Genomic DNA, 17,012 nt, shown 5'->3' with positions numbered 1-17,012 from the left:
AAGATACGAAAAAAGGTCAACATTTGGAAACTGTTTATTGAACATTTGCAACCAGATATCTGTTAAATACAGGGCGTCTATCTCTCTCCCACTGCAATCCCAGGGTCAGGGAATGCTCTGTATGCTAGCACACTCAGTGACGGGGAGGGAATGTTACGGGACGTCTTGTAAGGCGCAGTGTGCTGAAAGTCTTTTGGCGGTCTTCTGGAGAGCAAGGATGACAGCGGGTTGGCTAGAGGGGCCGCACGGGGCCACAGCCCAGAAACCCCCTCTGGTTCCTCCCCCAGCCAAGTGAACACAAGAGACCGAAGTCTTTTTTTACAGGGGTTGGGGGGGAACCTCAAAGCAAACAGGGTGAGGAAGGGGGGGGGGGGGGCGTACAAACGGATAGCGTACTGCAGCGCACACACCTAGACTCACCACTACAATCGGAAAGCTAAAAGTCAAATTATCAACGGGAATATATTAGAAAAATGGCAATTAGTCTTTAATAAACACCTCTCCTGCAAAAAAAAAGTAACCCAATAACAACAAAGACCAGGGTTATAAATTAAAACTGTCTAAATAAAATCAACCGTCAAGATGTTTGGCTGACAGCATTCTCTGCTCCACACTTCATGACCGGACAAATCCTGTCTGAAGAAAAAAAAGAAAAAGATAAAAAAAGAAAAGATGGCACCTTCACTCCCTCGGTTGGAAACTCGATCGAATGGAATTCAGCCCAGCTCTAAAATCAACTCTCTAATTTACATATAGGGGTCCTCCCCTCTGCAAGCGTCCTATCAGCAGCCCCCAGAGGAGGGGGGGGAGGCAGCGGGGTGGTGGTCTGGGGGGTTGCTAGGCCACGGTCTTGAAGGTTTGGAGAATGAGGTTGGTTTGGTGGATGAGCCGGTTGGCACTGATGAACACGTTAATTGCCCTGTAAGGGAGAGAACACACACACACACACACACACACACACACACACACACACACACACACACACACACACACACACACACACACACACACACACACACACACACACACACACACACACACACACACACAGTCATCAAGCAGACCTAAAGAGTGCTATTGCTACAGAACCGGTCTAGCTCAGAGGATGATAATGGATATGCCAGCGGGGTCGTACTAACTACTAGAGGTAACTAGAGGTAACTAGGGGCCCTGGGTGACTGCGGGGTCGTACTCACTACTAGAGGTAACTAGAGGTAACTAGCGGCCCTGGGTGACTGTAGGGTCGTACTCGTTACTAGAGCTAACTAGAGGTAACTAGCGGTCCTGGTTGAAATACTCACTTTCCGTCCTTGAAGTAGGTCTTCAGGGTGTCGCTGAAGCTCTTGGAGTACTTCACAAACTCCTTCTTCTGGTGCTCCAGGGCCTAGAACCGGAGAGCAGGGGAGAGGAGGTAGGTTAGGCTAGTTAACATGAGTCAAGTTATGTTAGGTTAGTTAGAACAGGGGACAAGAGTTAGGTTAGGTTGGTTAACTTAACACGAGTTCCGTTAGGTTAGTTAGAACAGGGGTCAAAAGCAGAGTTCCCGTTGTCCGGTATTTACCGGTCTTGGACGGGAAAAAAATGAGGAGGACCGAAAATTCTAAATGTCTTCGGTCAGAATGACCGATTGGAAATAAGGCCCCGTCCACACGGAGCCGAAACGGGCGAAAACGATCCGGTTTCGTTTTATGCGGAATATTCAAGGCGCTGGTTCTCCACAGAAAAAAGTGGAGCGCATCAACCCTGCACACCTGCGCGCATACAGCATGCGCGCCGTCTACAAACATTCAGTCACGAGGAGATTCAACCTTTTAAATTGAGCAGGAATACTTTTGAATGTGTTCACTGAATTGTGTTTCAATATGCTACAGTAGTCATTTGTTTAGCCAATTCATGTAAAACAATGAGGGTTTTGATTGTAGCGTAGCCTGTGTGATAAAATAAATAAGTTGTTACATTTCGTGCACTCGCTCAAATTGATCGCTATAGACTACCGTAGGTTTATGAACTAAACGGCGGCAAGCTTTGCGGAGTATCGGTATTTAACAAACATGGCGAATCAAAATATGATCACACACTTCTTCTTCTTTATATAGCCTGCCTATCAATTTTTTTAAGTGCAATAAACACGGACAATATCCGACCGATTTTTTTTCCAATTTGACCGGTAAAATGAAACCTTCCCGGTCACATGACCGGGACCAATTTCTTCTAGCGGAAACACTGGTCAAAAGATAGGTTATGTTGGTTAAGTTGAGTTAGGTTAAGGTAGTAGAACAGTGGACATGAGTTATGAAAGGTTAGGCGAGTAAAGTTAGTTTCATGAGTTAGGTTATGAAGAAACTACAAAATGCATTTCCTGCAGAAAATGCGGTGAGTGCTGTAGTACTGCATTTAATAATGCCACATGGATTAAGACGTTACGAAACGTTAAATGGCTTAAATCAAGTGAAGGAATTTGAACAAAAGTCTAAATGGAGTAAGTATTGTAAACATGCACACCATTTAAGAAAATGTAAATGGTTGGAAACAAATTAAGTGCAGAAATGTAAAATTACTTGGAATGAAGAATTTGAAAGTCAAATGAATTGCCCTGCACTGCTGGTGTGTGTGTGTGTGTGTGTGTGTGTGTGTGTGTGTGTGTGTGTGTGTGTGTGTGTGTGTGTGTGTGTGTGTGTGTGTGTGTGTGTGTGTGTGTGTGTGTGTGTGTGTGTGTGTGTGTGTGTGTGTGTGTGTGTGTGTGTGTGTGTGTTAGGGTTGCCGCGGTGTGGACATTGGGTATAAACGGTATTAACTTTGAAACTATAGGTCAACCGCCATCTTCTCCGTCAACTCCCCTCTCACACTCGGTGACAGCGGCTGGCAGCGCGCCAATTCTCGGCGTCTTATAACGTTCTATATATAATAGTAAAATATAGTTTTATATATCATAATATCACGGCCAAAAGCTCTGTGCGCATCCGGATGGCCGTAGCGCGGGGAGCACACGTAGGGATGGGGCTTCGAGGGGTTTGTTTACCGGCGTTGCTATGGTCTTCTAAGGTAGCATGTCAATTCTCGGCGCGACAATTCTCCCGCACAGAGCAGAACTGTAGCCTATTCTACACATTTTAATTTTCTTAATTATAATTATATTATTCATATTGACTGAATTCGTTTTTTATTACTGAAAAAAACAAGCAAAAAAAAACTCGGGTTTTGGCCTCAACACCGGTAACACCGGTAATACCGTATACCGCGGAAACCCTAGTGTGTGTGTGTGTGTGTTTAAGAGAATAGCGAGCCGGTGCGTGAATAAAAGTAGCCCAATAGAGCGGGAAAAACGCCCAATCTGGCAGCACTGCTTGAACGTCCTCCAAAAGTAGGCCAATCCGGCCTGGAAAAAACGCCCAATCTGGCAACAATGCTGAACGTCCTCACGCTCCAGCGTCAACGTAAATCAATGAGACCAACTGAAAACGAAGCCAGTAAGAAACTAAAACTGTGATTCTGAATAAAGTATAAATGATATTGAAATTCCATTTGGATATTATTGAAGATACAAATGTGTAGATATGTTAAATGCTTTGAAAAACATTAAACGGTTGAAAAATGACTGAGTTACGACATGAGCGTCGCTAGCAATTTAAAACATTCGGGGCTGTAGCCAAGAAGTTAGTCCTTTTAAAATACGGGAGGTTCGAGGGGTTTCTCCCCCGAGAAAATTAGAAAATCAGGCTGATGAACATGCAATTCTAATGTAGTTTGAGAAGGAAAGAAACTGCAATAATTGTTCATAGTCAACTTGTATCTATTTAAGCTCTCAACAGCATAACCATACAGCTTTGCCACATCGGCTGGAAATCAGGGCGCACGCAAAGTAGGCCTACATCCATGGAATCAGCCGTTCAAAGCTATCTGCATGAATCGTATCACAACTGGATGGCAGGGGATGCGGACAAGGAATACACCGCAGGGGGGAACATGGGAGCCCCAGCTCGCCGTATACTAGAAGCCCGGGTGCTTAAAGCGTGGAATATGCTCGATACGGAGCGGGTGAAAAACTCCTTAAAAGTGTGTGTGTGTGTGTGTCACTCTGTTTGAGCCTGCACGAGAGTTCAATGTTGTCATTAGCTGTTACGTCTTTCCGACCAATCGCAGTTCAATGCCGATCTGGGCTGTACCACTTCGGGAGGGGGCGCTCAGTTACTCCCCTCTAGACAAAATCGAATTGGTTGCGACGTTGACAGAATGTATGCGTTGCATGTGTTGAGTGAGTGAGAGGTGGCGGTTGCACAGCTCAGGCTGCCGGGCGGCGCTACAAGGAACATTTATAAACGTAATATTGTTATCCCGCAGTAATCAGCCCGGCGGCCCCGAAACGGTAACGGCAATTCATACTGGTTTAAATAATACATTTGATAGTATTTCACATCTTTGCTGAGCAAGAGTTTTGTTCGAAAGTTCAGTGAATGAAACAATTAAAAGCCTGGGCTATTGAAGTTTTACGGTACCACTGTCATGCACCTACCCGATGTCAAGTGGACCTGAGCGCCTGAGTTACGATGTCAAGTAGGAGTGTCAGAATGGGCAGACGTCTTCACTGAAAATGAAAACTAAGCCGGTATGAAACTAAAACTGTGATTCGGAAGAAAGTTTAAATGATTATTGAAGTGTGTAGATTTGTGTGTAGATTTGTTAAATAGTTGAACAAAGATAAACGGTTGAAAATTGATTTAGTTACGTCTTAAAAAAGTAACTAAATCCACCGCCCTCCCATTGACTCCCATGGTAAAAAATATATAGTACTTTAAAAGTAGAATATCTTAAAAAGTATTAAATATTTAAGAAATCTGAAAAGAGGCGCGTTCCAAGCTAATAAGAACATTTTAAAATTTGAATGGAGTCTCTAGGTGAAAAATTGAGGAAGGAGATCCCAAAGTTTGTAGAGAATAATAAAGAGAAAACTTGGATATAAAGAAAGAAAGAATAAAACTTAAGAACAATAGTTGAGCCCTGCATGCAGAACTCACCTAATTAATTATAGGTTAGGTTAAGTTAGTTACATGAGTTAGGTTAAGTTGGAACAGAGGAAATTATTTATAGGTAAAAGCTTAAGTTAGTTAGAACAGAGGACATGAGTATGTTTAAATTAGTCAGAGAGTGAGAGGGAGAGCGAAAGAGAGAGCGAGAAGCTTCGGCTGTACTCTTCATGCAAATTGTGTGTCCGATTCCCTAATCAAAACCCGGAGCTGCACGCACACCTTACAGTTGAAAAGAGATTAATCTGCTGAAATGGGGCGGAATGGAAATTCAAATAAATGAAAGAGCGAGAGAGAGTGAGAGAGCAAGAGACCATTGGTCTGCTCACCCTGCGGTTCTGGTACTGGTATTTCTTTATGACGTTGTTGACTGTGTCCAGCAGCTCTTTGATGGCGCTGGCAATGTCCCTGTAACCGAGCAGAAACACATTATGACAAGGCTATTACAGAACTCATTCAAACACCCTCAGTGGGTCCAGACATCAACACAGACTCTCAGTTAGGGCTGCAAGATTATGGAAAAAAAAATCATAATCACGATTATTTTGGTCAAACATTTGGTCAGATATTAACGGACACCCAGTGGGTCCAGACAACAACAGACTCTCAGTGGGTCCAGACATTAACAAGACACTCAGTGGGTCCAGACATCAACACAGACCTCCATGGCTCCACCCAGACATGCTCTAAACAGAAGGTAGGCAGGACGTAATCGATGCACACGGTATCAGACACACGCACAACAATATGCTGCGTATACTTTTTGTCGTGAATACTTTGTGTTGTGTATACTTAGTTGTGTATACTTGGTTATGTATACTTTGTGTAGTGTTTACTTGGTTGTGTAAACTTTGTGTTGTGTATACTTGGTTGTGTATACTTTGTGTAGTGATACAAGGCTGTGTAAACTTTGTGATGTGTGTACTAGGCTGTGTAAACTTTGTGTTGTGAATACTTTGTGTTGTGAAGACATTGTGTTGTGTATACTTAGTTTCGTATACTTGAGGGGTATTCCTTCAAAGTCGCTAACGAAAGCGGCGCTTAGTTGATTAGAACTAACGCCAACTTCCACCTGAGGCTAAAGCCGTTCCATCAACGCAGTTCAGCCTCTCCTCGCTCAGGTTAGTTAGGGAGGCTATCTGGCAAGGAAATCCCTGATCTGTTGAATGCATCAGTAGTATTAAGCTTAACATATTTTAATTTAATATCGACCATGCATTTATAGACTGGCTGATAGTCTCGAGGTAACGTGTCGGACTCGCACCCCGGTTGACCGGGGTTCAAACCCCATTCAAAAATCATTTAGGAAGGATTACTCGAGAAATCAAAGAACTTTTCATGCCATTTATTTTCCATTTCCTTTAATATTCTAAATCGACCATTGTATTTTTCTCAACAGAAGTCGTCTTGGCTTCCTGCCGAGCCACTCACCTGAATGGAATCTTTTTATTTCTTTTTCTAAAGAACTTATACATGACTACTCCATTGTTTCCCTTTGACGCCCCTCCATACCCCAACTGGCCTTGCAGTGGCAGTGCAATGGGTGGTGCATGGGAATAATCAAGTTCATTTGTACACCTGCGAAGGTGTGCTTAAAAGCCATGCCTTCAGCCTGAGAAGGGGGTTTCACCTGTCGACGCCGTCTTGTTTTTAAGACTCGATAGGTAGATTGACGAACACAGAGATTGTAACATCCGTCAGCAACACGCAAGCGCTGTGTTCGCCAATCTACTTATCGAGTCTTAAAAACAAGGTGGCGTCGACGGGTGTACTACTGATGGTATTGTGTGTATAAAATGTCCTTAAGGCAAGGCAAGGCAACTTTATTTATGCAGCACTTTTCATACACAAGGCAGACTCAAAGTGCTTCACATATAAACATTGTCATACAATAAAATAAAATAATAGATAAGTAAAAGAAAACATATGCAAAGAAATGAGTAAAATAGAAAGTGCAATGTATTTAAGATCAGATGAACCGTGAAATTGAAAGTGCAATGTATTTAAGATCAGATCAACAGTCTCTCTGGAACCCAAGTCGGGACTCCAACCCGACCTAAAGGAACTTGGTCCTTTCTCTGGGACTCCAATCCAGATTCTAGGACTCTAACCCAGACAGAACTTGGAAACGTCTCCCACGGAGCTCGGTGTGCCAACACCAGATGATGGCTCACTTTTTTTTTCCTCTCAGATTCAACACAACCAATATCTGTGATTCCACGGCGGGAATCAAAACAACATAACTCTATCCATCCAAACAACTTTAGCCAATGCAGCCTCCTATGCCAGTACTGACATAGGAGGCTGCATTGGCTGAAGTGTTGCTTTACGAATGGGCTACCATAGCATATCGGATTATCAACAATTGTTGTGTGCTTGTGTGTGTCGTCATGTAGACTGATTGCTTGCAACCATGAAAATATTGTAATGTTATAGGTCAACTGCATATTGAGATAATTTAGATCGGTATTGCGCAACAATCAGGGGATGGGGACCCCCCGAATATTGACGGGTACTTCGCACACTGGTTATCAGCATTCGTAGGGTTGATCAGCACAGAAAAAGACGTTGTAGTCGTTTAGCAACCGAAGACGCTGGGGTTGACAATATTAATAATAATAATAATTCATTATATTTATATAGCGCTTTTCAATGAACCAAAGACGCTAACAGTGAATTGGGGGACCTAAGTCACCACCACCAGTGTGTAGCACCCACTTGGGTGATGCACGGCAGCCAATCTGCGCCAGAACGCTCACCACTAACCAGCTTGAGGTGGAGATTGAGGGAATTAATGAATCAGCCAATTATACAGGGGGATGATTAGGGTGGACAAGTTACCGGACTACTACCCATGCAAGTGAACGGTGCGTTCCACGGCATTGAGAAGACCCGTGTAAAAAAGGCCTATAATATTTCTGTTTATGGCATAGATTTCTCCTAAGATTAGGCCAATAAAGAAAAAAAAAAGGGTTAGGGTGGGGGGAAATATCGTCCCGACCCGGGCAGAGAATCTAAACTCTACAGTGGAGGTGGAGTCAGTGAAGGTTGGGTCCGGAAAGGTGGGGTCAGTGGTGGTGGAGTCAGTGGTGGTGGGGTCAGTGGTGGTGGGGTCAGTGGTGGTGGAGTCAGTGGAGGTGGAGTCAGTGGAGGTGGGGTCAGTGGAGGTGGGGTCAGTGGTGGTGGGGTCAGTGGAGGTGGGGTCAGTGAAGGTGGGGTCCGGAAAGGTGGGGTCAGTGGTGGTGGGGTCAGTGGTGGTGGAGTCAGTGGTGGTGGGGTCAGTGGAGGTGGAGTCAGTGAAGGTGGAGTCAGTGGAGGTGGAGTCAGTGGTGGTGGGGTCAGTGGAGGTGGGGTCAGTGGAGGTGGAGTCAGTGGAGGTGGAGTCAGTGGAGGTGGAGTCAGTGGAGGTGGGGTCAGTGGAGGTGGGGTCAGTGGTGGTGGGGTCAGTGAAGGTGGGGTCAGTGAAGGTGGGGTCAGTGGTGGTGGGGTCAGTGGTGGTGGGGTCAGTGGTGGTGGGGTCAGTGGTGGTGGGGTCAGTGGTGGTGGGGTCAGTGGTGGTGGAGTCAGTGAAGGTGGGGTCAGTGGTGGTGGGGTCAGTGGTGGTGGAGTCAGTGGAGGTGGAGTCAGTGGTGGTGGGGTCAGTGGAGGTGGGGTCAGTGGTGGTGGAGTCAGTGGTGGTGGAGTCAGTGGAGGTGGAGTCAGTGAAGGTGGGGTCAGTGGTGGTGGAGTCAGTGGAGGTGGAGTCAGTGGTGGTGGGGTCAGTGGTGGTGGGGTCAGTGAAGGTGGGGTCAGTGAGGGTGGGGTCAGTGAGGGTGGGGTCAGTGAAGGTAAGGTCACTGGAGGTGGAGTCAGTGAAGGTGGGGTCAGTGGAGGTGGAGTCAGTGGAGGTGGAGTCAGTGAAGGTGGAGTCAGTGAAGGTGGAGTCAGTGAGGGTGGGGTCAGTGAGGGTGGAGTCAGGGCTCAGTGAAGGTGGAGTCAGTGAGGGTGGGGTCAGGGCTCAGTGGAGGTGGGGTCTATCTGTGTTATGTGAATGGACGGAGGCGGCCACTGAGACATGACTCATGCCGTATTTACATACTCCGCCCTGCGCGGCCCACCGGCTCAACACACACACACTGAGGGACACCATCGCACAGCTGACGCCCTGAGGACGACCGGACGGTGGAGAGCAGGCCAAGGGCTCAGAGGAGTCGACCAATGGCAGACGGCCATGACCTGCCGCACTAAACTCCAGGAGTCCGTCTGTGACGGACCAATGGTCTGGGGTGGGTGGGAACACTCGTACGTAACGGCCACGGTGTGTGTGTGTGTGTGTGTGTGTGTGTGTGGCATCGTTGTATTTTTATTATTTTTTTGATTGTCTTTGCTTTTGACTCAAAGATCGAAAAGAGGCCCGACCACAGGCAATCTCTGGCAATGTTCCCGTTTTGTCCAATAACAAAGCTGACTAAACAAAAACAACACATTGGCCCTTCTAAGTCACACACACAATAGTGATCCCTTGTTTCTGAGTGACAGCAGACGTGACTGCGTTGGACAGCCACCCTGGCCATGGTCCCGCCCCATCTCCCACCCTGTGAGGGCCCCCCCCCCCCCCCCCCCCCTTGTGAGAGGTCCCCTGTGAGGGACCCCCCCCTCTGTGAGTGGGGGGGGGGGGGGGGGGGGGGTGAGCCTCAGACTCACTTGATGGTCTGCAGGAAGCGGACTCTGTCGTTGATCTCATCTGGGATCTTGCTGAGGATGTGTTTCAGAGCTCGGGCCTTCTCGTTCAGGTCCAGGAACTCCTGCTCTGGACGGTCAATCATGAACTCTGCAGGAGGAGGGGAGGGGGGGAGCATTGGAATGACACACCTGAATACACACCGGAATATGGTGGGGGCGTGCACTGTGCAATTATAACCTGATAGTTTTTTTTTTTTATCCTTGCCAGGTTAAAAAGCATGTCTCACACACACACACACACACACACACACACACAGACACACACACACTGTGTGTGAGGTACGGCCACACCAACCGCGTTACTCGCGTTTGGAGCGTCGAAAATCGGCATTTTTGCATAGGGAACCATTGGTATAGGTGCGTAGACGCGTTACACATAGTTACGCCATTAAATGCGTTTATGTAAAAAAAAAATAGCGAGAAATGTGCATTGTCCTTCATAATGTTCGCTCGGTGAATGTGAAGGATGTTTGGTTTGATAGTTATTACGAAGAGGGAACGCTCCAAAAATACAACATAGGCCTACATATCACGTTCACAATGAATATTGGAGAGCAAAGTGACAACGCTTCACTTCATTTCGACAGTGTTTCAGCCCCATGGACAGAAAGCGTACGTCTAATTCTCAACACGGGCGCGCGCACACACACACACACACACACACACACACACACACACACACACACACACACACACACACACACACACACACACACACACACACACACACACACACACACACACACACGGTATGAGGTATAAGTTTGACTAAATCAATACCAGCAAAATTATTTAGGCTAAAAGCCCACTGTAAACACGGTAAACGCATATAGGCCCACACACAGCTACTAAAGATAAAAAATTTATTTGTTTTTCGCTCACCGTTTGACTTCTTTACAGGAAAAGTATTAGTCCTTGTATAACGTGCGCTTCATAAATTCACCTCTTGTGACCGTTCAAGCCCACAGCAACAGTCTGGCTTGGTGAAGTGCACTGCTGGAACTTAGCCTACATCGTCTTGTATTTTTGGTTTCATAATCACACATGTGGAATTGCGCCCTGGCCTATGCTATTCGGCATATTGAACCGTCTGCCTAATGCGGACAAAAGGACCTTCGGACCGATGGGTTGCGTTTTCGGAACATTGAACCGTCGGCATAGTGGCATGGGAAATATTTCGGACCATTGAGACGTCGGAACAATGAGGCGTCGGAATTACGGCATGGCACCTGCTGATCAACCCTACGAATGCTGGCAACACACCAGACAAACCATGTGAAGTTATTTAACCCGATTATTGTTATTTATATCCGAGATTATTTGATCTAAATAATCTAAATAATAACTCCTAAATCCAGCGCAGGCACAGGCGCGTATGTTGTTTCCACACACGCATACACACACACTTGCATTCCAACGATTGATTTCCTAACTTCCCTGGCACCCACCCACCTTCCACATCATCGGCGGCCATGCGCAACAGAGACTCTGTGAAGTTGATTTGAACGTTCTTCTTCTCCAGGATCTTCATGATGATGTCCTGGGTCAGGCCAGGGTTCTCTCGTTCCGCCTGGGAGGGCGCGCAAGCACGCACACAAACACACACACACAAATGATCCTTAAACACACATCCTACACCCTAACATCCTGAAAACACACCCGTTTGATTGACGCCCACTCAAAAACAAAATCACTCAAACAATATTTGACAGCCAAACAATATGGAAACAACCTCGCTTTTGAATCAACTGCTACGACTCTATGTATGGAACCCACTAGTTTGGTGTAACTCCTCTCCTGTGTCATTGTCAACTCGTTTAAGAGCTGGCTTCCGACCATACACAAACATCCAAAGCAGAAATCACCCTTTGATCCAGTGCGTCTTCTTGAGTGGGCCTTTTGATGAGGCTGTGGGTGGCGGGTGGCGGGTGGCGGGTGTTCCCCCCCCCCCCCTCCCCCCCCCCCTTCAAATGTGATTCCTGCCTTTGTACAACAGTCTGAAAGGCCTATGTGTTTGATAGATAAATCAAGTTTTAGTTTAATCAAATTGTCGCTGTTCGTTCCGCCATTGTGCTTTTCGTTGCCTGGAAGGCAGTGCTCCAGTGCCTTGAGGTCAGGTTCTACTGCATCGACAAAGTACCCCTGATTCATTAGTCAAAGTCATCACAAGCTGAAGGCCATAGTTAAGTAAATTAGAAGCAACAGACTAACTACACCCGGGGGTCCAGCTGTAAACCCAAGACTCACACTCTGCAACATCCAAATTTAACTGTTCTCTGATCTTGACACAAGGACATCACACGTTTTTTCCTTGTTCATTATGACTATTAGGATGCATTGTAATGCTAATGAGGGACGCTGATAGGCTAGCTCTGGTGTTCTGGGACACACGGTTTATAGGGGGAAAACATTGGTCAACTGCTGCCCTCTGTGGGGGTTTAGGATAATGCACAGCACAGCACACGTCGGGATACACAAAAATACACACACACCTATAATAGTCCAAGTTTTTATTAAAACTAATTTCATGCACACTTAATGACTGGCTTTTTTGCGGATTTCGGCCAAAGGGGATATATATTGAGGTATATTATTGTGCTTACAGCCTCACGTCTCTGATTAACTTTATATTGATTCATGTCAAGGCAGATCTCCATCAGGGGAAAGATGTTTGGGGGGGCAAGAAGAGGCACTTGAGTAGAACAGTTTGATTCCCCACAAAGACCAACTGGGAACTCATGACCTTATCGCAGTGAGCTTGGGCAATGTCTGTCTGCATTGTCTTTTAGGGGGGAGGGGGGGGGGGGGTTCTCGATGGTCGACATATCAGGGGTCTCGCCAAATAAGTGAGTGTTTTTCGTTGTTTTCTCCCAATTTCATTACTGAGACTGTCCAGTTGGAACTCGTTATAAACGAGTTTTAACAAGTATTCAAACTGCTCGGACCTTCCACCGTCGGTTCGAGTCCGACGGGGCGGCGGCAGAGCTTCAATGAAGAGCAGGTCAAGGGACCAAACCAGTGGGAGGGTTCGAACTCAAGGCTGCGTTCCTGTTTTAGCATGATGGCCGTTGATCGATATCGTGCTGCGAAGCGCGCCAGGGTTTGGAGCATTGCAGAGAGTTACAGCGCGGCTGCACTGTGGTGTGAACACTCTCGACCTTAAGCCCTGAGGCTGCACACCTGTTGCACTGCCGAGGAATCAGCGTGCACGCCCCAGTGTCGACCGCCTCCTGCGTGGCACATGGTGCACCGGGGCCGTGTGGATTTTTCCCACACACTTTACAATATAACGGCTTCCACACCAGCGCCCAGCGTCCGTGTTCGGAGGAGCCTAATAGGGGGGACCTTAGGTGGAGTGTGGCATCGTCCTTTGCTTCAAAGGTGGGGGGGGGGGGGTCTTTAAATGGTCGTAAAACAAAAGAAATCGCATTCGTGCAGTGCATAAATAAAATTGCACTGCACGATGATACTAGCTTTATGCAAGAGCATGAGGAGAAAAAAAAGACAAACATCCTCATTTGGAGGATGGGTCCCAGGTACTAAATAAAAACACTGTAAACAAGGCGATTACTTGATTATAAGCCGGTTATTATAAGTAGAGCTTTTTGATGCTTTGCCCTCATTCCAACTTTGTGAAGAAATCCTGGGGAGAACCCAGTGTATGAATATAGGTAAAAAATATGGACGGATGCCCCCTGCACATCTCCAGGCGGGAGCTCCTACCTTGATGAAGGCTGCTCTGAGAGTCTGGGCCGCTGAAAGGTTGATTCTCTCAAGCTGAAAAAACACAAGGCATACAAATAAGAAAAGACAATTCCTCACCTATCAGCAGTTTCACTGTATCACTTTTCAATCATAATCGTTTTCACAGGACAACAGTATTGCTTATAATTGCACCCATTTGACAACGCCCTTCATGGAATAAGTCGATCAAAATAAGTATTAGTTTTAGTTATTCTTATCAATACACCCAAGAAACGATTGACAGTCTGTGACACGTGTGTGAAGTGTGTGTGTGTGTGTGTGTGTACGTGTGTGTCCAATCCATCCTGAACTAGAGGCTCCAATCTTATGGTGCTTCTTTGTATGTCTGGACTCCAGATATGGCCCAGTCCAGGAAAGGCTGTGTCTAGTGTTCTTTGTATCAACTCTCTGTTTGAACAGCGTCTAGCCTTGCTGACGCTGTGGAGACTCTTAAAGAAAAACCAATTCCCCTGACCCTGACTTTAGAAAACGCTTTCAGGTTTATTCCCTTCATTCTTCAAATTCGAAGACAGGCGGGTTGCATCATGATCCACAGATAGAGGGTAACAATATCAGCCAATCAGAAGTGTTTAACCTACAGAGAGCCCTCAAGGGTTTGGTCCTCCTTTAAAACGACCATGACCATTCAACCACACTGCCATATTTTACTACTGCTCACAAATACTGTGCGACTGTTCATAGTATCTTTCGCCGACCACACCACATCCTACGGCTCTGCAGAATCCTCCCCATGGTTCAGTCAAACGTGGTTCAGCAGTGTGGTCGTGACAGCATGCTGAGTGACAGCGGGGCATAGGCACGTAGCCTGCTGCGTGTTTTTGCGTGACCAACCGCCACGTGGTTGCGAACACATCTAGATGCACTGTGTGAATGTATATATTTGTGGGAAGCTGAGGACCACAAGGGTGTAAAATGACTGGGGGAGAAAATACTCCCGTTACGCTTTGAAAGCTAGACATTCGTCTGAAGTTCACAATGCACTAAATATGTGAGAGTAAGAGGAAAATACTCGCAATAATAAGTCGCAAGAAATAGCTTTGAAAAGCTTGAAATAAACTTAAACACTGTATCCCCCATTACATCTGCCTTGTCATGCCGAATGGTATGTGAATATTGAAAAATATAGCAATAAAAAAGAAGAAGCAATGCAACATCTGTGCATCAGAAGAAAACCTACCTCATTGAAAACTGGGTACATCACAGCATACAGCGTCATTGACACCATGGAGCTGGTCTCCGCTTCATTCTTCATCTCCTCCATTGTCATTCTCCAGGTTGGAACCCGGTCCAATAAAAATGATATAAAAGGCTACAGCAGGGGGAGACACTGACTCTCTCTCTCACACACACACACACTCACACACACACACACACACACACACACACACACACACCCCTAACTCTCAGCCACACACACGCCCGTACACTTTCCCGAGCTCCAGAGTGACAACAGCTATAAAAAAAGAGGAGAAAAGAAAACAAAGCATGGGAGAAGTGTTGAGACGCACCGGGGTTCAGTAGAATCATTTGTGGTCAAAACACTGCGCTTCGATACCATTTCACGTATGTGATCCAGGCCCAATTTCTGACATATAAATTTGTATTATTATAATAAATCACCTTCCTTTTGGTCCCATTTTGATCCAATAGCAATTTTTTTTTTTTCAAGGATTAATTGGTTACGTTACTGCAAGCATTGGTACCCAACCCCATTACAAGAAATGCAATGGCAGCGAAGAGAAAAGCCAACAAGAACTTTCAGTCAGGCGTCTACCTAAACATTCCAACGACACATTTAATCGTTTTGAAGGCTGTCATTATCTTTGATAAAAAAACAAAAGCGTGCGACAAAAGCCCATCGGTGTATCCTTAGCCATGGCTAATTTGATCCTCCTGTAAACAGTGAGGTAGAATGCACACTTTATTTGACCTATCTTGTGACTTGCAGGGTTACGGTAGACATGCCCATCATCTGCATGTCCATTTCTCAGACGTGTTACGTTGTTTATCTGGGTTGAAAAACGCTGTTTGTGCTACTGCGGCTCTCAGCACTTTGAATATGGGCATTCTCTGCTCTTCTTTGCTGCCCATTGTTTGCCGACTGAAATGATGCCAGCTCCAGGTTTCTGGTCATCACAGATGTTGTCATTGGTTACTTGATAATTTACCTTGACGCATATGGGGTTTCTATATTAGGCAGTGAAGAAGAGACAGACTATTTGAAGTCAAAGGTAATGCAAATGGGGAACAATTTTTTACATTTCTTTGAACCCGGATCAACAAAATAACAATCGGTCTGAGCTAATGGGGACGATGGCATTACCTTCAGATACCCCTCAGGGAACCCGTAAAGAAAGCCAAACATGAATTGTACATTAAACCTGAATGTTTTTAATGTGATCACTATGGGGCACACATTAGGCCCATTCATTAAGAGCTCATCAAACAGTTAACCTAGATATATTTGTGAAGCCATACAATTATATTATTGTTAAGTATTGTTAAGATACTGTCGATTTTTAACTACCAAACATGACAATCCACCAACAGCAGTGCTAACGCATCGAGCTAACTTGAGCGGACGTCCCAGCAGACAGTGTAACAGCTGTAAGGCTGGTTATGGCTAACTGAACATTCACAACATGGGCACACTTTGGTTGTTAGAGTGACAAATAAATTAGGACTTTAAGAGTCGGTGATTAATTAAGGGCAGTCCTGCTGTCGATAGCAGCCGTTAGCATAGCATCCTAGCTTACTTCAATGGTTTGTTTTGTTTTTATTTACGGTTACAGTACTAAAGCGCACAGACAAGGAACGGAGTATAAATCGTGTCGTTTTATCGGTTCATGAAAATATATACATATATCTACCTTTCGGTTAATTGTCTTTAATGGTTAGGTAGTGTCGTCGAAAACCATTTAGCTTGGTCTGTTTTCTTTTCAACTTCAGGCGGAAGTGTTTTCCTGACAAGGCGAGGTGACGACTTCCGCTTAGCCGAAGTGATGAAAAGACTCCGGAAGTCGTCATTGTTCGAGCAACAGTGTGGTCCCCGAAATAGAAATCCCTCTAATTTTTGAAGGTTTTGATTTAAAGCCATAATGTCGTAAGAATCCGTTATATTGTACAATTATTGTATATGCTCCTGTAGAAGCCACACGTTAAGGAAGTGAACTGCTAGTTTTTTTTTTTTTTTTTAATTCCGAGACTCCCCGGGGGGTAGGAGTCGCCACAATATCAATCCTATTTACAGGCCAATTCTCTAGTTAATTCTTATAATTTATTTCCGAGACCTTCAACCTCACTTTGTACTACAACACTCACCACATTTTCTAGTTGAAAAATCATATCAATAAATTAGGTCTTAATGCATTACTGTTTTACTGTTTTTGCGTGTTATCCTGAAAGTCATGGACTGAAGAGCTGTGGCGCCATTGACTGGCAACTAATGTACTCTTACCTTGAATTAAAAACACAGATTTCTCTGGGTTTTAAATTGTTGCAAAC

General features: G+C 45.4%; 1 protein-coding gene across 1 annotated transcript; it reads right to left on the bottom strand.

The window, feature by feature from the left end:
* Positions 1–16,490, bottom strand: LOC130382624 (programmed cell death protein 10). The gene is made up of 8 exons (XM_056590479.1): positions 16,379–16,490; positions 14,686–14,961; positions 13,467–13,520; positions 11,196–11,313; positions 9,705–9,831; positions 5,351–5,429; positions 1,302–1,384; positions 1–919 (listed from the first exon to the last, which is right to left on the bottom strand). Exons 2-8 carry the CDS (start codon positions 14,773–14,775, stop codon positions 838–840), a joined length of 633 nt encoding a protein of 210 aa, XP_056446454.1. The 5' UTR covers positions 14,776–14,961; positions 16,379–16,490; the 3' UTR covers positions 1–837.
* Positions 16,491–17,012: the final 522 nt, after the last annotated feature.

The sequence above is a fragment of the Gadus chalcogrammus genome, chromosome 5 (assembly GCF_026213295.1).
Source record: "Gadus chalcogrammus isolate NIFS_2021 chromosome 5, NIFS_Gcha_1.0, whole genome shotgun sequence".
Lineage (NCBI taxonomy): Eukaryota > Metazoa > Chordata > Actinopteri > Gadiformes > Gadidae > Gadus > Gadus chalcogrammus.
Note: the sequence above shows the minus strand (reverse complement) of the source record. Positions and strands in the feature narration are given on the sequence as shown.

Bases quoted from the DNA above. Each gene is read 5' to 3' on its own strand.
- LOC130382624 (XM_056590479.1), bottom strand. From the start codon at position 14,775: ATGACAATGGAGGAGATGAAGAATGAAGCGGAGACCAGCTCCATGGTG. The intron at 9,832-11,195 runs GTGGGTGGGTGC...CTCCTCCTGCAG, and splicing joins GGCCGCCGATGATGTGGAAG to AGTTCATGATTGACCGTCCA. The intron at 1,385-5,350 runs GTGAGCAGACCA...CTCCGGTTCTAG, and splicing joins ACCAGTACCAGAACCGCAGG to GCCCTGGAGCACCAGAAGAA.